Consider the following 26,171-nt stretch of genomic DNA (forward strand, 5'->3'; position numbering starts at 1 on the left):
AGTCTCCTCACCACTGGCATGCTGGATTGGTGTGTCAGTCTCCGCAAGGAGAATAGCGTTTCCCTTAAATTAGTCTTAACCTCTCACGCAGCCAGATCACATCTCATACTTTGCACTGACGAGGAACAACCATCCCGAAACACCATATCTGCATATTGAGGTTCTGATCTGCCATAAATCTTAGGTTATTTCACAAGGCTCCTTAAAGGGTCACTTTTGACTTTTAGGATTGCTACGTCCAATAGATGGCACTAGAGTTTGCCTACTTCCTCACTGAAGAGACACTTTGCATGTGGAGATGTTCTTGACGTCTAAGGAGTCCATGACTGTACTGGGGTCATCATGCAGGGAGGAATGAGGTGGAGATATCATTTATTGTTATCCTGACTGTAATAATAATAAGATGCTAAAAATTCATCTCTACAAAACAGGAAGCATCAGACTAATATCGGGCTTAGAAAATGCACATTGTCAGGATAGCTTCAATATAAAACTTGATTAAAAAAATGTTTGTTTTTTTAACATAAATCTTTTTTAGTCATTCAATTTTCATAATACCAACAATATTACAATTCAGATATCTAAGTAATTGTTTTCTGTGCCTATTGAGCGTTTGGGTGGGAAAATTTATCTAAACCACATTTTTCAAACCAACACAAGCTGGCATATATTACTCCCCATTTTCAGTTTCCTCTTCCCTGTCTCCAAAGGTTTCCATCAAATCACGTTTCCATACCTCACAAAACATGTCAACACTGATTCATCAAAGCAATTTCATCAGAATTCTGGAATAAATTGCTTCGAAACGTAGTAAAATTTTGGCACAAAATGGATGGAGTTGGGGCATGACAAAGCGGTGCGACAGCAGAGCTTGTCAAATTAAAAACTGGAGTAACACTTGTGGCGAGGAGTATGCTAGAAGACTTCATTAAAACTTTTTTTACATTTTTTATTGATTTTATTACTCCCTTTAGGAGTTAGTGCTTCAGCATCCCTCTGATCAGCAGAAATGCTGATCTCTTGTGAATGCCGGCGCTCTGCTGGAATTCACAGAAAGTGAGTCATGACAGCGAAAGGGCTTACCAGCTGACCCCGTATTGTCATTAAAACCCATTGGCACCTCATTATCGCGTCACAGGGCCGCCAATAAAGGCAGGGAATGGCGCGATTCCCATCAGAGCTCTTTAGGTGGAGCTGGGAGAATTTGACATCGCAATCCAAGGGGTTAACAGGCGTTGGTGGATCGGAGATCCACCTGTGCCTGTTAGCTGCACATGTCTGCTGAACAGATCAGCAGACATGTGGGGGGAATAATGTGGGTTCACATGTGAGCCCACATTAAAGGGCCATACATGACCAATGACGTATATGTACGTCATTGGTCGTGAAGGGGTTAAAGCGTAATCCCACAGAGCTTTGTGCAGAATGGCCACAGAGACCCTTTTTTTAAGAGTACCCCACATAGTCTGGTGCAGAGTACCCCCACAGACCCTTTTTTAAGAGTACCTCAAAGACCCGTTTTTAAGAGCATCCCACAGAGCCTGTTGCAGAGTGGCCACATCAATTTATTTTTATGTGTACCTCCACAGAGCCTTTTTTAAGATTATTTCCACAGAAACGAATGCAGAGTACATGGACAAAACCTGTTTTAAGAGTACTGAGCCTTTACTAAATTTTCCCCCAATGACCCCCTTTTTAAGAGTACTTTCACAGAGCCTGGTGCATAGTGGCCTCATAGACCCCATTTTATGAGTACCCCCACAAAGCCTAGTGCAGAATGCAGAGTACCCCCACAGACCCTTTTTTAAGAGTACCTCCACAGAGTCGGTTGCAGAGTGGCCACTTAGACTCTTTTTTTAAGAGTACCCAAACAAACCCTTGTTTAAGAATACCACCACAAAGCCTTTATTGAAATCCCCCCACAGACCCTTCTTTAAGAGTAACACCAAAGAGCCTGGTGCAAAGTGGCCACACAGACCCTTTTTAAGAGTAGCCCCACAAAGAGCATTTATTAAGAGTACCCTCACAGGGCCTGGTGCAGAGTGGCCCTGCAAAGCCTTTTTTTAAGAGTGCCCCCACAGAGCCTTTAATAAATTTCTCCCCAATGATCTTTTGTTAAGAGTACCCCCACAGAGCCTTTATTAAGAGTACCCCCACAGAGCCTTTATTAAGAGTACCCCCACAGAGCCTTTATTAAGAGTACCCCCACAGAGCATGAAGCATAGCAGCCACAAGGACTATTTATTAAAATTCCCCCACAAACCTTTTTTTAAGAGTTCCCCACAAAGCTTTTATTAAAATTCCACCCACCAAAGCTTTTTTAAGAGTACGAATGAGCCGAGCGTCGTGTCAATGAGTTTTATATAGACACAGTATTACCATGATTGGTAGGCAACCTCTGCATGTTTAGCGGTTGAAAAACAGGAGTGAAACATGCGAGTTGGGGACTCGAGCATGGCTCCCAAACACAAGGATACTCGATCGAGTATCAAGCGTGATGAGCACCCTCATGCTCATTCAAGTACCGAGCATGCTCGCTCACTGCTACTCAGTTCTTCTGGAATATTTTTATCACATTTTTACATTTGTTCAAGTTTCGATCTTGGTGGTTTTCTCACAAGACCAAGTCATTAAAGTGGTTTTCCATTATTATGATTTGGATGTGTCATCAATATCAGTTGTTAGCAGCTCTGACAGCGACCAGATGAAAACTGTGTATGGAACTGAATGACCACCATCCCATCACAAAGTTTAGTGGCCATTCTTGGGTACTGCAAATTAGCTCCAGTTTTTTCCATTGGCACATTTCTTTTAAAGAGTAACTTATTCTCTCTCGGGAACAGGGCATATTCATTCTTTACATAGACAACTCACTTATTTAAGAGGTTATTTTGCAGGGAAATCATACACTTGCTGTCTAGTTCCTCCACAGGTTACAGTTTAAAGTTGATACCACCAACCCTTTTCATGTGCAGAATTTACTAGCATCTTCACCATATCATTTTGTATTTTTGACCTGATAAAGGGCATGAGAAGCATATGACTAAATGTATTCAGTCTCACAATACAGCATGCTTTAGAGCAGTCACAATTTGTGCAAGACATTCCAGTGCACTGGACTGCAACAAGAGTGGGGTTTATGCAAGCCCTGGACAAAAGTGGCCATTTTGGCGTGGGAGGTTCTAGGGCAAGGGCCTAAGACCGGTATTAACATTAAACTTCTGGAAGCCTTTCTTGTGATATATAAATATTGCATACAATTTACAAAATAAACTTATCTTCAATCAGTGAATGGACAAAAATTGTACCTTGAAGCCAATAGGCCCCTGCTGTCCTTGAAGCCCCTATGGGAAAAAAATGAACAAGGCATTACATTATTACAGTATATACTAGCAATGTATTACACTATATACATACACAGCAAGGGCTCTCCTTTCAATAGTGGCTCTGAGTAACAAAGGGTATTGACCTGCCAGATGCTAACAGACACTTCATGTTTTGAAAAAGATATTATAGGTATATGCATTCTCAATAGGATAGGTTTCATCATGGAATAAAGTATTGATAGGGTCCTCATTGGGTATAATAATTAATTTTATATGGAAAATATATACAATTTTACATTACGCTTTCTGTGTCAATTCGTCATGATTTTCAAGATCGACATTGATTTTTTCTCTCCAATCTGTATGAAGTGAGAATTCAAAGATTTTTTACTATATTAACCCCTTAGTAGCCGAGCTAATTTTGACCTTAATGACCAAGATAAATTTTAGAAATCTGACCAGTGTCACTTTATGTGGTTATACTCTGGAACGCTTCATCATATCCCCGTTTTCAATTTTTATATCCTGTGAATGCTGATAATCACAAAGTGAGTCTTGAGAGTGATAGCGTTCATCAGCTGACCCCCTACTGATCCTGTCATGACAAGCCATTGGTACACTTTGATCACGGAATCAGAGTTTGACTATACAATCTAACTAGAGAAATTTAAAAGTGAATCCTTTAGGATGGAATTAGGGGCCTCAATTTGTTAAGGTGGTCATAGTTTAGGTCATTCCTTGTGAGAGCTTGGGAATTGTCACAAAAATGAAGGAATCTCATTAGTGCTTCAAAGCAGGCTCGGGACAGGACAGCATAACAGCAAATACAAGGGTGCTGTGGAGAGACTTTGTTGACCAGTAGGAGCGAAAAGTGTTTTTTTTAATTTTATGTTGTTATTCTTTTTATTTACTAAACCCATGTTCAGGGTGAAACCTAATTTTTTTTATTTAGGGGATATTTGTGGTGATCCATGAATGGGAATAAAAGGCAGTGGGGTTTTTGTGCAGTGTATTGTTGGAAAATTTGTTTGGTGGCGAATTAATTATAGGACTTATGGGGTAACAAAAATGTTAAAAAATCAAAAGGGGTAATATTAGTTACAATAGCCTCTATATCAGGGACTGCTATAAAAGGGAGAATTAATGGGGAAAAGGAATTGTCTCTGACATTTCAGCAGTGACTACTGACTCCACTACCATCGGGCTGTGGGATCCCGTGGAGGAAGAGGAGTCCTTATTGCCTGAAAACAGTTCTGTTTCAGTAGCAGATTTTGTTTAATTCCCAGAACTACCGGAGCAAAGCCGAGAATACACCTGTTCCACAGTAAACATTCTGCAGGCAATTATTATATTTTATTCCTATCTAACAAAAAAAACCTCTTCAATCTGATCTAACACTGGTAAACCTAAATCTATTGTGACACTAGTATTTATTTTATTTTTGATATATTTTTTAGTAACTTTTGAAAAACCCTAACCTTAATCTTAACAATAGCCCTAACCCTAATAGAAAAGAATGAAAGAAATAAAAATTATCACTCTGATAGGCACTAGATCCAGACCTTGTTCCCAGGGAGAAAGCGTGCTCGAGAGAGAGTTTTATGTCCTCCCAAATTTTGGTGAAATTCCTGGAGAGATCATCACCAGTGGAGATACCAGAACTGGAGGATACTGGGAGAGGAATGCAAGACTGTTGTCCATAGACAATAAAAAAGAAGATCTAGCAGAGGACTCGGTATGAATGTTATAAGAAAATTCAGACCAAGGTAGTAGCTTTAACCAGTCACTATGATGTGCGTTAGTAAATTGCTGTAGGAACGAAGTCAGGATCTGATTGACCTGTTCAACTTGACCAGTGGTCTGAGGGTGGAAAGCGGACAAGAAGTCCAGTGACACCAAGAGTTTGCAAATTGCCCTCCAGAGCCGAGATGTGAATTGAACTCCTCTGTCAGACATGATGTGTTGTGGGAAGCTGTGAAGCCAGAAAATGTGCTGAATATAGGCTTTTGCAAGCTCCGGAGCAGAGGGCAGTCTAGGTAATGGGATGAAATGAGCCATTTTGGAGAATTAGTCCACCACCACCCAAATGACGAAGCAGCCAGAAGATACAGGAAGGTCCTTGATGAAGTCCATGGCAATGTGCTGCCATGGAACGGAGAGTATAGGCAGAGGAAGTAGTCGACTGGAGGGAAGCAGTTTTGGTGTCTCATTCCGGGCACAGGACGGACAGGAAGTGACAAAGTCCAAAATATCCTTATGGAGAGCCGACCACAAATAGTGTTGGGAGATGAGGAGAAGAGTTTTCTTCAGAACAGCGTGACCAGCTGCCTTAGATGAATGACACCACTTCAGGACCCTCCATCTCTTGGATTCTGAAATGTAGGTCTTTCCAGGAGGAATCAGTGGCAGGTTAACCGGAGCCACTGGAATCAACTTGATGGGATTAATGATATGCTGGGGATCGTCTTCCTGATCAGTGGGAAGAAAGGACCTGGACAGAGCATCAGCCTTAATATTTTTGTCCGCTGGCCGGAAATGCAGGAGGATGTCAAAATGAGCAAAGAACAAGGACCATCTTGCTTGCTGGGGGTTTAATCTTCGAGTTGAATGCAGATATGCCAAACTTTTGTGGTCTGTATAGATCGCCACCATATGGACCACTCCCTTCAGAAGAGAACACCACTTCACTAAGGAAAGCTTAATTGCCAAGATCTCACAATCTCTAAAGGAGTAATTGTGTTCAGAAGCCGAGAAATATTTTGAGAAGAATCTAGTGGGAACCATACGTCCAGAGGAAGATTTACTGTATGCATGAGCACTGTTCTGGCCCTGGAAGAAGAAGCATCCACTTCCAGAAAGAACTACTTTTTGACCTCTGTCTATGCAGAATCAGAGCAGAGGGGAATGATTTCTTCAGGGAAAGAAAAGCTTCCTCAGCCTCAAGAGACCATGTTGTCATTCACCAATTCCTGGAAGACTAATGGGGCATTGCTGAGTCTGAACTCACACAGTATTTATAGTGACCATCCAAGGTGTTAAAGGTGGTCTTCCATGTGTCACTCTGTCAGATATGGATCAGGTTGCTATCACAGGACACCTCCCTGAACTTTTCTAGAACCTAAGATCTATCCGAGTGGCAAGGGAGATCAGGCTGTCAGAGGTGGAGTTAAGATCGCGGCTCGCCTGTTCATCCTTAATTCTGCCCAAAAGTCCTTCCCCAACCAGGGCCTCGTTACTCCATCGCAACTCCAAATAAAACGTGTAGAAACGTATGGCAATACTGACTAACAGTAAGGGTACCCTGGCGCAGTCTATGCTGCAGAGGTGACTTGTCCTGGCTCATCAAACATCTTGCGAAAGGTCTCCAGAAAGACATGGAGGTTGGAGATAACTGCATCGTCTCTCTCCCACAATGGATACATCAAATCTAAAGCTTCTAATTCCAGGTGGGACATAAGGAAGGCCACTTTGGCCTGATCAGAGGCAAAGTGGTTAGGAAGAAGCTTAAAATGCAGTGAGCACTGGTTCTGAAATCCTCTGCATAATTTCAGATCACCACTAAACCGAGGATGAGCTGAGAGATGGAGTTTGGAGGCAGAGGCGGGACTGACCTCAGGATCTGGGACTGTGTCCATGGCCTATTAAAACTCTCATGCCTGGTAATCGGACGAGAGGGAAGTGGGTCCACTGGTCCAAGATATCATTCACTGACCAAGAGGAGCGGATTTGAGTGGCTACTGAGACTTCATCACAACCACAGGAGGTGGAAGCAGACAGAATACTGGTAGGTAACTGCCAAGATGCAGCACTGGAGAGCCTGGTACCTTGGCAGCTGGCGCCACTGGACGAAGACCAGGATCAAGAGCGGCTGAGAGAGAATCTGGTGCGAGCTGAGTGGACACAGGTAGGCAAAAGGTGCTTGCTGGGTCTGCAGGAGACAGGATGGCCACAGGTGGGTTCACAGACAATACTAGGCAGAACAGAGACAAAGTCATGTAACAATACAGAGAGTGAGTAAGATCAAACAGACCTGACAACTATCAAGGGCAGACTAGCTAAAGAAAACGTTGTACAGGCACCTCCCAACAGAGGATGATGTCTTATATAAAGTGTGCCAAATGGTGGGGACCGATAGGCACTTCCAGGTTCGATCACACTGGCCCTTAAGGAAAAGGGAGAGCAGTGCATCCATGCCCTAAGTGTGTTCCCGAGAGCCCTACTGTGCATGTGCGGGCCTCGTGAGCCAGAGGACGGACCAGGAAGCGTGGAGCAGGAGGAGGCAGCAGGGGAATGTCGGCACCCCTGACACATAGGGAGCAGGGACACCAACTGAGGAATAGGAGAGACCCGGGGCCCTGAAGACCGGACGGAGGCTGGGGGGCAGGGAAAGTGAGCAGGCAAGAGCGTCGGCACTCCTGGGTTGGGAGCACCGACGATCTGACATCTATGTCTGCCTTTCTTTGGGTCTGTGAAGTCAGAGCCATTAAAGAAGAGGGGAGGGTGGTAACAGAGGGAAAACAAGCAGATGTGAAGGAGTATTTAAATGATTATCCCTGCCATGAAGCACTAAGCACCTGTACTTGGTTTGAACAGTCATTTTGTACTGACAGAGTCTTTTAACCACTAACATGTCAGATACCTGTATGTCACCTGTCCAATACGAGTGCATGGAGCAGACTTAGGGGTACTTTGCACACTACGACATCGCAGGTGCGATGCCGGTGGGGTCAAATTGAAAGTGACGCACATCCGGCATCACAGGCGACATCGTAGTGTGTAAAGCCTAGATGATACGATTAACGACTGCAAAAGCATCGTAATCGTATCATCGGTGTAGCGTCGGCGTAATCCATAATTATGCTGCCGCGATGGTCCGATGTTGTTCCTCGCTCCAGCAGCAGCACACATCGCTGTGTGTGAAGCCGCAGGAGCGAGGTACATCTCCTACCGGCGTCACTGCGGCTCCCGTAGGATATGCAGAAGGGAGAAGGTGGGCGGGATGTTTACATCCCGCTCATCTCCGCCCCTCCGCTCCTATTGGCCGCCTGCCGTGTGACGTCGCTGTGACGCCGCACGACCCGCCCCCTTAATAAGGAGGCGGGTCGCCGGCCAGAGCGACGTCCCAGGACAGGTGAGTCCATGTGAAGCTGCCGTAGCGATAATGTTCGCTACGGCAGCTATCACAAGGATATCGCAGCTGCGACGGGGGCGGAGACTATCGCGCTCGGCATCGCAGCATCGACTTGCGAAGTCGCAGCGTGCAAAGTACCCCTTAGAATTTGAACCCATTCTATACTTGACAGATGCTGGCCGTGTTAAGCAGCTGTCACCTGCCTGCAATTGCCAGCTTTGAAGACAACTCTAATCCTGGCAGTTTATCACTTTACATTCTGTTGTCGACCATGACATATTAGCAGTTAAACAGGTGTCCACTCTGGTTGAACCCATCCGCCATTTCTCAGGGTGAGGATAGGTTGTTATGTAGGTTGGACCTAATGAAGACCATTAGGCCCACCATCTTAATACTTCTGTAAAGACTTGCCACAGTACAATACACTGCAATAATTATTATAACATATTGAACCAGTGACTGAGCATAGGTTTATGTCCCCTTGTTGATCAAAACAATGTAAGGCCCTATGCGCACACTGCGGATTTGTTTCTCCAGCAAATAACACACCTTCTGGCAGAAAAACACACCTACCTGTGGAAAAAAACGCACCAAAAACGCATGCGTTTTTACTGCGGTCTAGTGCATTTTTGCTGCGGATTTACCACGTTCTTGCCTGCGATTTTGTACCTGCGTTTTTTTAACATTGACCACAGGGAAATACACAGAAAAATGCAGAAAAGAAGTGACATGCTACTTCTTTTTGCTGCAGAAATTCTGCAGCAAAACCTGTAAGGAAAAAAAAAGCAGTGTGAGCACAGCATTTTGGGTTTCTCATAGACTTTGCATGAAGTTTATGAACAAAAACCGTACCAATTCTGCAGCAACAACCACGGCAAATCTGCAGCAAAAAAAAACGCAGTGTGCGCACAGGGTCTAAAAATTGTATCATTTTTTTAGATGTTTTTCATTCATTCATTTATAAAAGTCGTAAAACATTGAAAACTATATAAAAGTTGTACCGGTTTACCGCGATTGGGCTGATCCACTGAATAAAGTTAATATTTTGGTTTGCACAGTGAACTCCATTAAAACAATAATCCCCTCAAAATGATGCTGAAATGATTTTTTTTATGTTTTTGAGAACATTATTTGGTTAGTTAAATGGAGCCATTTAGTACAGGTCTTGCTGCTAAAAACAAGTCCTTATATAGCATTAATGACAGAAAAAAAAAAAGTTGGAGGGTGAAATAAAAAACAAAAAATAAAATGAAAAATATAAAATAATTTACTTGACTTTACGTCATACAAATTGAACAAACTCACCTTTTTTCCTGTTCTGCCAGGGCCTCCAGCTGCATTTTTACCACTTTCTCCCTGTTAAAATATGAAAAGTGAATTGGGAGGCATTATACACTTACTAATTGTTATTTTTATCCAACTCTTCACTGTGACTGTCACAGATTTTCACAAACTTTTCTGACTGTCATGTTGGCGGCGGATTCTGACAGATTTTGACACTCCATCTGATACCTTCTCCGGTGTCTGTGATCTACACAGGCAGACTCTGACATTAACCTGCTAAGTGCTAACTCAGAGGCAGGGTAGCAGGGGTTAATGTCTGCTAGTCCGCTTGTTAGGCTCCTTTGATCACCTGTTGTGGGGGAGCCAATCACATCTGCTCCCCTCCTATATTTGCTTACTGGATCCTTCAGCCTACGCCAGCTATAGTTTATCTTTGTTGCTCTGGGAGATGTGGTGATCCAGACTATCTGGTGTGATACCTGTTGTTTTGTGAGATTGTGGTGTTAACCTTTGTTCCCTTTTTTGTTGCCATCCTCCTACTATTGTTTTTCTCATGAGTCTCTCTTTGTCTAGTCCTGTGTGTGCGCAGTCTTTTAGAGTTTTGGTTTTCCCTTGTCTGTCCTTATCCGTTTACCATCTCCCCCCTGCCCGTCCATCACTGGGGGGAGGGGGTATTAGAGTAGTATTTCTCAGGAGCATAGAAAGGTACGGGACAACAGCATCTTCACCATTAAGAGTAATCCAGAGGTGATGGATAGCCTAGGGTCATCTAGCATAGGAGCCCCCTGACCCTTGCTATCCCGAAGTAACATCATGACAATGGCTGTGAAGAAGGATGGCGGGTAATCTAAATTATTGAACACTGCCTGGTTTCAGATATAGTTTGGAAGGGTCATAGACTGATGTTTCAGATTGATGAGATATTCATAGGGGGAAATCAAATGACCGCCCCTACAGTATCTGTGGATCATGGCGGCTGTTGCATTTAGCGCTTACAAACGGTTACCATGGGCAGCATATGTGGGGGCGGTATTCATTGTTTGCATTGCAGTAAGTAATACCATTAAACAGCAATTAAAAGATGTCTGAAATGCTGTCAGAAGGGGCTAACTCCTATAAAACCTGACATTAAGAAACAACTTTCTCTTTAAAGTATATAAAAAGAGGATTTTGGTTAATTTACAAAAGTATTAGGCAAAGGAGTATTGTTTGTAGACTAAAGTGATAGAGATGATAGAATCTATTTGATAGCTTTGTAATATGCAGAGAAACAGAAGGATTCATATTTAAAAGAATCTATTGGAAATCAAATGTGTAAAATGTAACTTTTGTTATAACTAATCTTTTCTACATGCATAATACATTTAACACCTTAACAACCGCGGGCAGTAAAGTTAAGTCCTAGCGGTCATAGTGTTAATCCCCACCGACTGCTGCGGGCTGTCGGCGGGGATCAGTGCACATGTCAGCTGATTTGTACAGCTGACGTGTGCTTTGCACGCATGAGTGGAATCGTTATCCACCCATACCTTTTAACCCAGGGGTGGGGAACCTTTTTACTGCCGGGGGCCATTTGGAAAATTCAACCAACCTTCGGGGGCCGCACAAAATTATCAACTTGAAAATAACCCGGCTATAATTAGTCAAACAATTAACTCTCCCCTATACCCCTACTGTGGCGGCCGTAGATGATTCTCTTTGGTGCGCTGTGATGTTTGCTTCTCACAACTGCTTTTCCAGGTTTGTCTTTGTTTGAAGCGCAGATTGGTAAATCATATATATCACACAGGAGGCACTGTACATACACACACCGCTCTGACACACTGGCCGTATACTACACACAGCCTTGACACAGTTGTCCTATTTTACACCACCCACGATACACACTGGCCATATATAGTACACATGCACAGGAGATACTGTATACTGCACACAGCACTCACACGCCGTATACAGCACACACACAAGCCATACACAGCACTCACACGCCGTATACAGCACACACACAAGCCATACACAGCACTCACACGCCGTATACAGCACACACACAAGCCATACACAGCACTCACACGCCGTATACAGCACACACACAAGCCATACACAGCACTCACATGCCGTATACAGCACACACACAAGCCATACACAGCACGCACACGCCGTATACAGCACACACACAAGCCATACACAGCACTCAACAAGCCATACATAGCACTCAACAAGCCGTATACACAGTACATAAGGAGAAGAAAAAAAGCTCTGCATGTAAACATGTGCACACCAGGAATTAGATATACCAATAAACCTTACAATATGAAACTTTATTAAGTGCCAAACACAACAAACAGCGCGCGCACACACACACACACGCCGTATACACAGCACACACACGCCGTATACACAGCACACACATGCCGTATACACAGCAGACACACGCCGTATAAACAGCGCGCACACATAGCACACATGCCGCACACACAGCACACACACCGTATACACAGCGCACACGCCGTATACACAGCACATACACAGCACACACGCCGTATACACAGCACATGCACAAGCCGTATACACAGCACATACACAGCACACACGCCGTATACACAGCACATACACAGCACACACGCCGTATACACAGCACATGCACAAGCCGTATACACAGCACACGCACATGTATACACAACAGACGCTGGACACTGAAGTCACAAATACATTTGATATATGGTGGTATATATTAGATATAAACACACTTAGCGCAGATATAAGTACCTGCTGCTTAGGTGCCCTGTAAGATCAGGTGCAGCACAAGTGATGGATGCAGCAGCTCAGCTCAAGGGCTGGCTTCATTCTCGTCTTCTCTCCAAGAAAAGACCTCCTAGACCTGAGCAGCCGAGCACAGAACGGGAGGGTGAGAGGCAGCACGCACAGCACTATGCAGCTTTCTATGTCCCGTGCAGGCCCCTCCCCCATCACTCTGATTCTAGCTGCAATCTCAGGGACCATGTAGGAGCCAGAGGGAGGAAGTCCCACCCCCAGTGCTGTCTCCCGGCAATAGACAAGATGAGTGGCTGCCCGAGCACCGCAGCCACTGGGAATCTGCTCCAGTGCCCCGGGGGTCACAGAAAAGGTCATCACAGGCCACATACGGCCCGCGGGCCGGAGGTTCCCCACCCCTGTTTTAACCCCTTAAATGATGCTGTCAAAATGTGACAGCACCATTTTAATGGTGATCACGGTAAAGATTTACTCACCGCCCACCACCGGAAGTCACGTGATCTGATCATGTGGATCCGATGATTGTCATGGTAGCACAGGGTCATATGATGACTCCTGTAGCTCACATTACTCAGGTCCTGTAACCAGCAGCCGAGTACTGCAGGTTACAAGAGATGGTCATTTGTCCTGAATGGTGCTGCTCTGATCGGGAGAAAGTAATGAGTGATCAGACTGATGATCCTCATAGCCCCATAGATGTACTAGTAAAATAAAAAAAAAGTAAAAAAAAAAAAGTTTTGAAAAATTAAAAAAAATAAAAGAAACCCCCCTTTCACCCCATGAAAATTAAAGAGTTAAAAAAATAAAAAATATACACACATTTGGTATTGCCGCGTTCAGAAATGCCCGATCTATCAAAATATAAAATCAATTAATCTGATCGGTAAACGGCTTAGCAGCAAAAAAATTACATATGCCAAAATTACGTTTTTTGGTCCCACAAATTTTGCGCAAAATGCAATAACAGGCGATTAAAGCATAGCATCTGCTCAAAAATGGTACCATTAAAAATGTCAGCTCGATACACAAAAAATAAGCCATCACTGAGCTATACATCCTGAAAAATGAGAACGCGACAGGCTGTGGAAATTGGCGCAAAATGTGCGTGCGCCACTTTTTTTGGACAAACTTCTGATTATTTTTCGCCCATTAGATAAAAGTAAACCTATACATGTTTGGTGTCTACAAACTTGCACCAACCTGAGACATCACAACAACACATCAGTTTTACCATATAGTGAACACAGTGAATAAAAGATCTCAAAAACAAGCGTGCAATCGCACTTTTTTTTTGCATTTGGAATTTTTTTGCCATTTTCCAATATACTATATGGCAAAACGTATGATTTCATTTAAAAGTACAACTCGTTTTGCAAAAAACAAGCCCTCACATGAATATATTGACGGAAAAATAAAAAAATTATGACTCTTGGAAGAAGGGTGGTAACATTTTTTTTTTAAAAAATGGAAAGCGCAAAATCAGTCGGTCGTGAAGGGGTTAAATAATCTATTTAATCAAAGTGTCCCTTTTGGTATATATAATATATATAGGTTCAGCTCACCTTTTAAGCAACCATGGCCAATTTTGATGATCAGTGCACGGATGCTCATGTTCAGAGAATGACAGGCTGTAAAAAAAAAAAAAAATTCTGCCAGCAGGTGGAAATTTGGCGCTGAAAGCTGAGGCAGACGATTTCAGCACCAAATGTGCACCTCCTGCAAAAAAACACGGAAAAAATCGCGGAAAAATAACCGTGGCAAAAAACGTGGCAAAAACAAAATGACCGCAGCAGAGACTGTCACAGGCTGGGGGGCGCATCAGCCTGCAACCAATCACAGATGAGAGGACGGCCGGTGGGCGGGGAAAACACGGAAAGCTGTGTGCTTCTGTGCACAGTACAGGAAGTGAATGCGCGACCCAGAAGCAGTATGCCGCCATGACACCATGTCTCGGTAAGTATGAAACTGATGCTTATTTGTTTTGTTTATTTTTACTTATTTGCTAATTCCGGATCGTGCACCCAGAATCCCGTGCCCAGGTCTGGAACCTAGATATCATTGAAACCGCGCGGATCCGGACTTCTACAGTCCCGATCCGCTCAGCCCTACCCGTTAGTCTTCATGGGCGACACAGAGCTCTGGGATAGTCTGCTGCCACCGGGAGGCTGAAACTAATATTACATAGCAAAACAATTAGCTCCTCCCCAGCAGGCTATGCCTGCTGGTCCCTGACCTCCTCAGTGACACAAAAGGTATGAACCCTGTAAATTTTATAAAAGGTATTTAGAGATGCCAAGGTAGCTGCTTTACAGAGCTGCAAGGCTGATACGTGATGACAAACAGCCCTTAAAGCCCCCACCACTCGCGTGAAAGGCACTTTGACGCTAAACAGGGGAATCCTGTTTTTCAATTTATAGTGGTGAGAAAAAGGGTAACAGTGTTTTGAACTTTTGATTTTCAGGCTCCATATCTCACCATCTACTGCAACTTTGTGCGTGAGACTACCTTAATTTTCCAGCCAATCATCTTGGCTATCTCATACATAAATTTGCTTGCAACTATTTAGCATATGATCAGTTATGCAGATTCCTGTTATTACTGTTTTGCATCTAGTGGTGGAAAAATATTTTCTTCCTGTATACTAGTAATTAAAACCTGTTCTCACCTTCCCTAATAGCTCAGTGTGTTTCTAGGTTGATTCTCAAATGAAAGGTCTCTGGTTCAAACTGAGGAGCAGCCATGAAAAAGATTTCCCAAGAAAACGGAAATAGCATCATCCACATCATCCAGCTCATCAATAGCGGTTTCTCAGCCAAGAATATTGGCAAACTACATCTTGTGAATCCCATGACACTTGGAAGAATTCAAATGAAATTCGTTCATCCATTCAAAAGACAAGTCAGCTCATCACAAAGTCAATCAGTTCTGGTGCTGCAAACACGGGACTGGAGGTGGCTCATATGCTTCAGTACAGTGAGAACACAGACATCTATGTAACCACCGTGCAAACCATGTTACATATGTTTAGAATGGTGGCTCGAAAAAAAGGCGAAGAAGCCTCAATTTTTAATATTGTCATAAGACGCGTCGGTTCAAGTTTGCAAAAAAGTTCAAATAGTGGACAGTAGACGATTGGTAATGGATGATTTGGAATGATGAGATGAAAGCCAATAGACTAGGTTCTGATGGCGGCAAATGGGTCTGGAAGAAACAATGGAAAAGGGGCTAACGGATGAAGAAATTAAAGTGCTACCAAAAGAAGCTGAGGTGAGAGGGGCAGGTGGAAGAACGCAGCAAGCAGGGCAAGATACAGTGCTGATTGGCCGGGCGCGACAGGGATGGCCAGGAACTATGCCACCGCAATGGAGCGGAAACACAGCCAAACTAGAGGGGAGCAAACCCTGTGCATGCTGCAATTATAAGTCTATACCACCACAAGGTATCCAGCGCCACATACCTACACCAACCACCTCCTCCCCTCCTGCCGACTCGCAGAAAAAAGTATGAAAAGAAAGAGAGGGAGTGAAAATAGGAAGGGAAAACAGGAGAAGGCAATACTAGCCTGTCCTGAAGTCGGCACAATTTTTTGCTCCATGCAAGTGAATGCTTTATTTATGGGGTGACCGAGCAGGAGTCTAGTGGAAAGGTACCCAAGTCCAGCCAAATGACGTTAGAGGATACAGGCTGTGGATACAAACTGTACTCTCCTTCACAATGTAGGAGAAACAGAGTGCGCATTTACACCCTGTTACAGGGCCGGCTCCAGATTTTCGTGGGCCTTGGTCAAAACAGCCCCAGTGGGCACCATACACATGCACATAGACAGATACCTAAATATACAGGCATACAGTTGAAACCAGAAGTTTAGATACACTATCTAAAAAGACACAGATGCATGTTTTCCACACTAAAATCAGAATAAACCTTTGCCATTTTAGGTCAATTAGGAATCAAAATCTAATATATAAAGCTAAGTGTATATACTGTATGTGTGTATGTGAATGTATGTCCACTAAGGGAACCCACAGAGTCGCATTTACAATTATTACATTTTACACAGCCACCTCATTTGACTCAGGCAACGTCATAAGCTATGTTTTGAGGGTAAAATTTAACCCCACGCTTTACAGTTATCCGCCAAAAAACCTGCTTACATTAAAGTCAATGGAGCTGGGAGCTACAGGTCATTAATAGAAGCTCTGATTGGTTGCTATAGGCAACGAAGGATATTCTTTGTATTAGAAGCTCGTGTGTCAGTTAATATGATTTTGGTGGAGAGATGGATAGAGAAAGAGACAGAGAGAGACAGAGAGATAGACAGAGAGCAAAACATGCAGAGAGAGAGAGACACAGACAGACAGCGAGAGAGAGACAGACAGAGAGGAACAGAGAGATAGAGAGAGGCAGACAGGGAGAAAGACAGACAGAGAGACATAGAAAGATGGACAAAAAGAGAGACAGAGAAAGAGAGAGGCAGATGGAGAGAGATAGACAGAGAGAGAAACAGAGAGACAGACAGCGATAGAGAGACAGTGAGAAAGAGACAGAGAGAGAGGCAGACAGAGAGAGAAAGAGTCAGAAAGAGACAGAGAGAGACAGATACAGAGAGACACAGACAGAGAGAGACAGACAGACAGAGAGGGAGGGTGAGATAGTGGAAGAGAGGGAGAGTGGGAGAGTGAAAGAGAGACACTTTGTTACTATCCCAGGCAATGCCGGGTGCTACAGCTAGTTATTTATATTTGCCAAATGCCAAAATAATGAGAGAGTGAAAGTTTTAAGGCATTTTGATTACTTTCTGCAAAGTCAAAAGTTTACATACACTAAAGGCCCTGTCACACACAGAGATAAATCTGTGGCAGATCTGTGGTTGCAGTGAAATTGTGGACAATCAGTGCCAGGTTTGTGGCTGTGTACAAATGGAATAATATGTCCATGATTTCACTGCAACCACAGATCTGCCAAAGATTTATCTCTGTGTGTGACGGGGCCTTAAGAGTACTATGCCCATTAACAATATAGGACAGCCCATATGATGATGTCATGTTTTTGAAAGCTTGTGATAGATTCATTGGCAACATCTAATTTAATTAGAGAGACACCTTTGGATGTAATGCACACCTGAAACACACTGCTTCTGTGTATAGCATCATTGGAAACTCATAAGAAATCAGTCAAGATCTCAGGAAGAGAATTGTGGACTTGGGTGAAATTTCCAGATACCTGAAGGTACTTCATTCATCTGTACAAACAATTATACACAAGTACAAACAAAATGGGAATGTCCAGCCATCATACTGCTCAGGAAGGAGACGGGTTCTGTGCACCAGAGATAAATGTGCTTTGGTCAGGCATGTACATATCAACCCAAGAACAAGAGCAAAAGACCTTGTGAAGATGCTGGCGGAAGTTTGCAAGTTTGTGTCATTATCCACAGAGTACAGTATCAACATGGGCTGAAAGACGATTCTGCCAGGAGGAAGCCATTACTCCAAAAGAAACATATAAAAGCCAGATTAATGTTTGCAAATGCACACAGGAACAAAGACCTTAATTTTTGGAGACATGTCTAAAATTGAACTGTTTTGGAATAATGACCATCATTACGTTTGGAGGAAAAAGGGAGAAGCTTTGAAGCCTAAGAAGAACACCATCCCACCTGGGAAACATGGGGCTGGCAGCATCATGTTGTGGGGTTGTTTTGCTGCAGAAGGCACTGGTGCACTTCACAAAATAGATGGCATTATGTGGCAATACTGAATATTGATTTGGCAAATATAAATAATTTTGGTAATCCTAATTGACCTAAGACAGGAAAGGTTTATTCTGATTTCATGTCAGGTAGCGAGAAAAACATGCATATGTGTATTTTTAGATAGTGTATGTAAACTTCTGGTTTCAACTGTATGTACATATACATTATTAAAGACAAATTCACAAAAATATACAGTACAGACCAAAGGTTTGGACACACCTTCTCATTCACAGAGTTTTCTTTATTTTCATGACTCTGAAAATTGTAGATTCACATTGAAGGCATCAAAACTATGAAATAACACATGTGGAATGACATACTTAACAAAAAAGTGTGAAACAACTGAAAATATGTCTTATATTCTAGGTTCTTCAAAGTAGCCACCTTTTGCTTTGATTACTGCTTTGCACACTCTTGGCATGCTCTTGATGAGCTTCAAGAGGTAGTCACCGGAAATAGTTTTCACTTCACAGGTGTGCCCAGTCAGGTTTAATAAGTGGGATTTCTTGCTTTATAAATGGGGTTGGGACCATCAGTTGTGTTGTGCAGAAGTCTGGAGGATACACAGCTGATAGTCCTACTGAATAGACTGTTAGAATTTGTATTATGGCAAGAAAAAAGCAGCTAAGTAAAGAAATGAAGGTCAGTCAGTCCGAAAAATTGGGAAAACTTTGAAAGTGTCCCCAAGTGCAGTGACAAAAACCATCAATTTATTTATCATTTATTTCAAATTCATCATTTACCTATGATTAAGGAGTATTTTCTCTGAAACACGTAAGGCGTGATCAGGGCTTTTGAAGGATTGATCCATTCTAAATTTTATGATGAATTTGAAATAAAGAAAAATAATTTTTTATGGTTTTATGGACATCAGTGCTGGATTTGTTTCTACCCCTTCCTCCCTTCAATGATTGCAACAAGCAGAAGAGACTTGTTTGGGCTAAAGAACACAAGGAATGGACATTAGACCAGTGGAAATCTGTGCTTTTTGTCTGATGAGTCCAAATTTGAGATCCTTGGATCCAACCACCGTGTCTTTGTGCGACGCAGAAAAAGTGAACGGATGGACTCTACATGCCTGGTTCCCACTGTGAAGCATGGAGGAGGAGGTGTGATGGTGTAGGGGTGCTTTGCTGGTGACACTGTTGGGGATTTATTCAAAACTGAAGGCATACTAAACCAGCATGGCTACCACTGCATCTTGCAGCAGCAAGCTATTCCATCCGGTTTGCGTTTAGTTGGACCATCATTTATTTTTCAACTGGACAATAACCCCAAACGCACCTTGAGGCTGTGTAAGGGCCAGATGACCTGGCCTCCACAGTCACCAGACCTGAACCCAATCGAAATAGTTTGGGGTGAGCTGGACCGCAGAGTGAAGGCAAAAGGGTCAACAAGTACTAAGTATCTTTGGGAACTCCTTCAAGACTGTTGGAAGACCATTTCCGGTGACTACCTCTTGAAGCTCATCAAGAGAATGCCAAGAGTGTGCAAAGCAGTAATCAAAGCAAAAGGTGGCTACTTTGAAGAACCTAGAATATAAGACATATTTTCAGTTGTTTCACACTTTTTTGTTAAGTATTTATTTCCACATGTGTCAATTCATAGTTTTGATGCCTTCAATGTGAATCTACAATTTTCAAAGTCATGGAAATAAAGAAAACTCTTTGAATGAGAGGGTGTGTCCAAACTTTTGGTCTGTACTGTATATAAACAGACATAAATATATACACAATAATATGCATTGACATACATAGATACACATCATACATGCACACACAGACACATTAGAGGTATTTTTAATATGGGGAAGCTGGCAGCAGCCTCACTCATCTCCCCTGCTTGTCTCCTGTCCAGCTCAACCTCGGCATGTGGCTCTGCAGGGCGTGCTTCATGATGGCCATCACTAACAGACAGTGCACACTTAGACTGCTGTATACACATCACAGGGGAGGCTGGGGGTATACACATTACTGGAGGTGGAAAACACATTACTGGGGTGAGGGATATACAGCTCTGGGGGGCATATACTTTACTGGCGTGGGGAGGTATACAGCACTGGGGGGACATACACATTACTGGGGGCATACACATTAATGAGGGGGCAAACACATTTTTGGGGTGAGGGACATACAGCTCTGGGGGCCATCTACATTATTGGGGTGTGGAGGCATACAGCACTGGGGAGGGCATACACATTACAGTCTAGAGAGAAGCATTCAGCTCTGGGGGTATACAGCACCGGGGTGGGATCATACAGCTTTAAGGGTGGGTATACAGCTCTGTGGGGGCATTAAACAGAGGAGTGGGGCATACAGCTCTGAGAGTGGGCATACAGCTTCTGGGGGGGGGGGCATTCAGCACTGGGGGGAGCATTAAGCTCTGGAGGGGCATACACATTACTACAGGGCTGGTGCCAGCACCCAGGTGAAAAATCTAAAGAATCACATATTAGAGGTTGACAGAAGGGGGGTCTCAAACTGGAAGCAAGAGCTAGGCCAAAATGATTCAGAGACACTGGAAAGCATGTGTAGCGCCCCTGAGACACCAGGTTGCCACTGGGTAATGCATCTCCTGGAAGTGTGATACCCATCCTGAATTCTATGGACTCCTGTGTCGATAAAAGCCACTAACAACACATCAGCAGATTCAGCACCATCAGGTACACACATGCACCCAAAACCAGGTTGGGGGACTCCCTTAGAACCAGGTGACAGAGCTAGGCACTGTGAGCTAACAGGCAGCCAACTGAGGGGGGGGGGAGACCCAGCAGGAGGTGGGAACAGTGGTGTGGTAGATGGGAGGTGGCAGGAAGTAGTTTCAGTTTGAGTCAGGAGTGAGGTGTGAGAAGAACAAGAAGTTGAAGGGAGAGTTGAGGGCGATGTGAGGACTGGGGTCCGGCCTGGCCATCAGTGTCGGGTGGACCAGAGGAGCGGGCAGAGAGGAGCAGAGGACAAGAACAGTGAGAGGCCAGAGAGGTCAGTTGGTCTGGTGACGCGACAGCCCCAGAGCTGGCACAAGCCGAAGCTGCTTGAGTACCTGTGTGTAGCCTGGGGCTGGTAACTGAGCTCAGCCCGCCCAGGTTCTGTCTGTTAACCGCTGGTGAAACTGAAGGTGCAGAAAGGGTTCATCTGACACGGTACCGGCACGGGAGTCTGAGAAGAAGGGATTCCCTGGAATCCACCTTGGTAGAAGACAGTACCAGGCGGCTGCACCTTTTACCGTAAGTAAAGTGACATCAACTGCAGCACTCGTGTGGACTGAATTATTGCCGGCACACTGCACCGGAACACCAGCACACTACTACCACCATCATCACCTGCTGGTGCCTGGCCCTACTTGTGGTGGGCCCAAGTCATAAGAGCTGCATATTCCATCAGCCCCAGCAGAACTTTGCAGCGGCGGCCTTTTTATTCCCCTTTTATTTTCTGACCATCCCCCAGGGTCCGGGACCGGGCACTGGCCATGACAACGACTATCCCCCTGAGTGTCACACACGCCCGGGACCGAGTACCCCAAGGCCTGGGGCGGGTCACATGTGTATAATGGAACCAATAGGGTGGGGCGGCATACAGCTCAGCAGGACACTGGCAGTGCTGGAGCTCATTTCTCTCTTCATCTATGGAAGTGGAGCGCATTGTGAGATAGGTCTGCCAACAGATGAACTTTAATGCACGTGCTTGCAGCATTCAGCAATGATCGCTGCGTACAAGTGTGGATTTAAAGGGCCAGTAGTCAGTAAAGTGCGGCTGCGGACCCAAGCCCTGCAGTCCACGGAATATATCCTGATCTGTCCAGGACCCCAGCACTTGTCCAGGTGCGCCGGGTGCTGACACTGGCCCTGCCTTGTTAGGCCGGTTTCACACATCCGGCTTTTTGCCGTTTTGCCGGATGCGGCGCTCTCCCGTACAGTTAATACAGTACAATGACAGCGCAACAAGCGCCGGTCACATGCTGTCATGTGACCGGCGCATGTGACCCGGAAGTTACAGCGCTGTCATTGTACTGTATTAACTGTACGGGAGAGTGCCGCATCCGGCAAAACGGCAAAAAGCCGGATGTGTGAAACCGGCCTATCCTAGAATTCTGAAAAAGAAAGTAAAAGTTAGTGAAACATCTCAAATGGGTCACAAGGAGGAAGTCAGGGCCTAGTGTGCATTGTATAGCCTGCTGGGAGGAGCTAATTGCTTTGCTATGTAATGTCAGTGTCAGCCTCCAGGTTGTGGAAGACTATCCCAGGGTTGTCTGCCTCCAGTGAAGCGAGCGAGAAATCTGTGTGTTGAAGTATGCGACATATTTTTATATTACATATGGTTTTGTAATTCTAACTGCTTCAACTATAACATGAATGGATGGTAATGCAGCAACATGTTACAAAGGGAGCCTTAATAGAAATTAGGTAGGAGATCACCAGTGGGATAAAGAATGTGACCATAGAAATTGTATATAATTGCAATCTGATTGTTCCTGATCACATTTCTGGCACCTGATTTTAGTTGACTGTATAGAATACACATATGTATGTTTATAACATTTCTAACCATAAATCCTCTTCTCCCCGCATCACCAGGGCTTCCTTTGACACCAGTATCTCCAGGTTCTCCCTACAAAAGAACAGAATTTTTTTTTATTTCTTTTAATCTTGTATCTGATGTATAAGGGGGCAGGTTTATCATTACTTTCTTAAATTTCCATAGCTTGAAACCAGACAAAGCAGACTCAACCATTGCCTAAAGGCCGCTATACACACTGCGATATCGGTCCCGATATCGCTAGTGTGGGTACCCGCCCCCATCTCTTGTGCGACACGGGCAAATCGCCCAGACCCGTCACACATACTTACCTGCCCGACGACGTCGCTGTGACCAGCGAACCGCCTCCTTTCTAAGGGGGCGGTCCGTGCGGCGTCACAGCGACGTCACTGAGCGGCAACCCAATAGAAGCAGAGGGGCGAAGATGAGCGGGATGTAACATCCCGCTCACCTCTTTCCTTTCGCATAGCGGCCGGGAGGCAGGTAAGGAGAGCTTCCTCGTTCCTGCAGTGTCACACGGAGCGATGTGTGCTGCCGCAGGAACGACAAACAACCTCGTTACTGCTGCAGTAACGATTTTTGAGAATGGACCCCCATGTCACCGATGAGCGATTTTGCACGTTTTTGCAACAATGCAAAATCGCTCATCGGTGTCACACGCAACGGCATGGCTACAGCGGCCGGATGTGCATCACCAATTCCGTGACCCCAACGAGTTCGCATTAGCGATGTCGTAGCGTGTAAAGCCCCCTTAATTTTTCACATTGGTTGGCCTATTTAGACCAATATTATTCACCAAAATTTGGGGTCATTTTGAAATTTTGGTACAACTGACTTGTTAGACACTTCATTAAATTAGTACAGTAGAAAAATTTCAATATATTTGGATATAAAAGATGTAAGAGAAAATAAAACGATTTACACTGGCAAGACTAGTTCCTTAAACAGTTTTGTAGACATCTTTCAGACAAAACAAGAGTTAGTTTACTGCTGATATTGCATTTTCGGCAGGGACCAACTTAAGGATAGGACCCAATGATTGTTGCGTTATACCACAGACAGAGCAATGTCCTACCAAAGACACGGCAAGGGTGAACTCCTGCTGCAGCAGGTTGTCTCACAATCAGACACAGAATTGTGAAAATGAGAGGCTGATCACACTGAAGATATAATCTTTTAATTGGACTATAAAACATATCAGGATCAAATTAAATAAGGAGACACATGGGATTGTATTAATTGTTTTGTGCATTTTTTGCTTGTTTTTTTTGTTTTGTTTTTTAAATTAGGACATGACTCTAAAAAGTTGAAAATACATAACTTTTCTCCTGCATTTCATACAGGCATGCAAGTGTAAATAAAATTGTCTTCGAAAAAGGCCATTCGATTCAATGGTAGTCTGCTTAGTATTTGTGTCCAAGATTTTACTCGAAGTGGTGATAATAGAATTCATCTGCTGTTCTATGATTTGGGATATAAAGGAAAAGTTTCAATGGTATGTTCTACTGAAATGTTTGCATGGTGCATGGTATGCCAAAACACATTAATTTCCACATAAAAACTAGGATTCTAGCTATGCTTTTCTTAAAATAATTTATTGCCAACCTTTTTCCCTCTTCTTCCAGGATTCCCTTTTTCTCCAACACTGCCTGGAGTACCAAATTGGCCCTGTGTAAAAAATAATACAAGTAATAAGTCATGGAAATCTTATTTCTTATATCCATAATGAAGACAAAATAATTGATACTACATTCACTCTGAATATACTTTTGATTTCATACCGAAAGACCATTAAGTCCAATTCTTCCTGTGTCTCCTTTGATGCCTTGGATTCCTGGCTCTCCCTAGAAGAAAAATAAATGACCACAATGCTAGCAATGAAATTATTAATACTATAGATTCACATGAGAAGCCTGTAACATTTTCATGACAAAAACTGAAAAGTTGAGTGCTTAAAGAGGTTGTCTAGGAGCATAACTGATTTTTTTTTCCCAATAATTTTGCATGATGTGTCTCCCGAAACATCCATTATCTTATTTTAGCAATATTATCTAGCAAAATCTCCTCATTGCTGGATACAGCTGGATACAGCTCTGATGGGGTTAATCAATAACTTCCTTTCTCCTGACTTGTAAGCCACCACCTATCACACCTACTCAAAACTCCACACAAACACCTCCCTGTGGCACCCCTGAGGCTCTGGCCACCACAGAGTACTGCACACCAATCAGGGTGCAGTATCTTTCTCAGATAAGGAGGGGGTAAATCACCGATGTTACACATTCACACACTACACACAGCCTAAGAACCTTCACACAGAGTGGGTTGGCTCAGGGTAGGCAGGGGGGTGGCCATACGAACATGGACTTCTCGGTCACTGAAGCCAGCCACCTGGAGGGCGAGTTCCACTTGGAGTATAAATAGGCAGTACACACGCACATCATGGCCAGTCGGACCCGTCAGGATCATAGTTCTGGCAACACATCTCTGGAGAACGTGGACTTTGCTGGGCCCGGTGGCTTGGAGCGGGAGCTCAGCCAGGGTACCTAACTGCGGAGGGGGACACCCTAGAAATAGGACACTCTCTCTCCTTCTCTTTTCACAACACCGGTGGTGACCCCTTTACCGGATCTGGGATTGACCTGAGCCCATTATGGCAGTGACCAGTGTGACCGGGCTGGGAGCTGAAGTTGTGAGTAAACTACACCCTGAACCAGCAGAGACTGTGTTGGCTCGTCCTTACCAGTGCCGCCAACCAGAGCTTAGGCACCAACGGCCATTACAACCCTCATCATCCACCCAGGCCCGCTTGGCCTGTAGGGAGCGATACTATCCCGGCTGCCTTAACACCTGCCCCGGAGAGGAACCCGGCAGCGGTGGCTATTCCCTGGCTGCATACAACAGGTGCCGTCATGCCAAACTCTTTTCCAAACACTCCGCTTCCCTCCCCCACCATTTAACTGTATGCCTCGGGGCAACGGAACCGGGCAAGGCCACCCCGTGACAACGTTTGACCCAAAACGGCCCGGTGATGAGTAGGTTTAACCACCTGCCCCATGGGGTGCTACACTCCACGCAAACACCTCCCTGCCATCCTTCCTCTATCTTCAACCTGCTGCTTCTTAGGCTCCCCTCATTGAGAAAAATATACAAAGAAAGACAGATGACAGATAGACAATAGACAGATAATAGATACATAGCTATTTAGCAAAATAAATAAATACATAAATGAAAATGGTGTGGAGCCCCCCTCATTTTTGCTTACCAGTTCAGGTAAAGCAGACATCTGTGGTCTGCAGCTCCCAACTATCTGCTACATCTTTGTTGGTTATCAAAAAGAGAGGGCATGGAGTACTACCATTTTTGGTAAA

The 26,171-nt window shown here is 44.1% G+C and overlaps 1 protein-coding gene across 1 annotated transcript in view; it reads right to left on the reverse strand.

Moving 5' to 3' along the window:
* Positions 1–26,171, reverse strand: part of LOC142243953 (collagen alpha-6(VI) chain-like) — a 229,864-nt gene that overhangs the window by 87,337 nt on the left and 116,356 nt on the right. Inside the window, exons 21-25 of the mRNA XM_075316146.1 lie at positions 24,582–24,644; positions 24,406–24,468; positions 22,810–22,872; positions 9,763–9,813; positions 3,309–3,344 (exon numbers count right to left, since the gene is read on the reverse strand). Of these exons, the coding sequence (XP_075172261.1) occupies positions 3,309–3,344; positions 9,763–9,813; positions 22,810–22,872; positions 24,406–24,468; positions 24,582–24,644 (276 nt within the window). The remainder of the gene's footprint in view (positions 1–3,308; positions 3,345–9,762; positions 9,814–22,809; positions 22,873–24,405; positions 24,469–24,581; positions 24,645–26,171) is intronic.

Source organism: Anomaloglossus baeobatrachus, chromosome 6 (assembly GCF_048569485.1).
Source record: "Anomaloglossus baeobatrachus isolate aAnoBae1 chromosome 6, aAnoBae1.hap1, whole genome shotgun sequence".
Lineage (NCBI taxonomy): Eukaryota > Metazoa > Chordata > Amphibia > Anura > Aromobatidae > Anomaloglossus > Anomaloglossus baeobatrachus.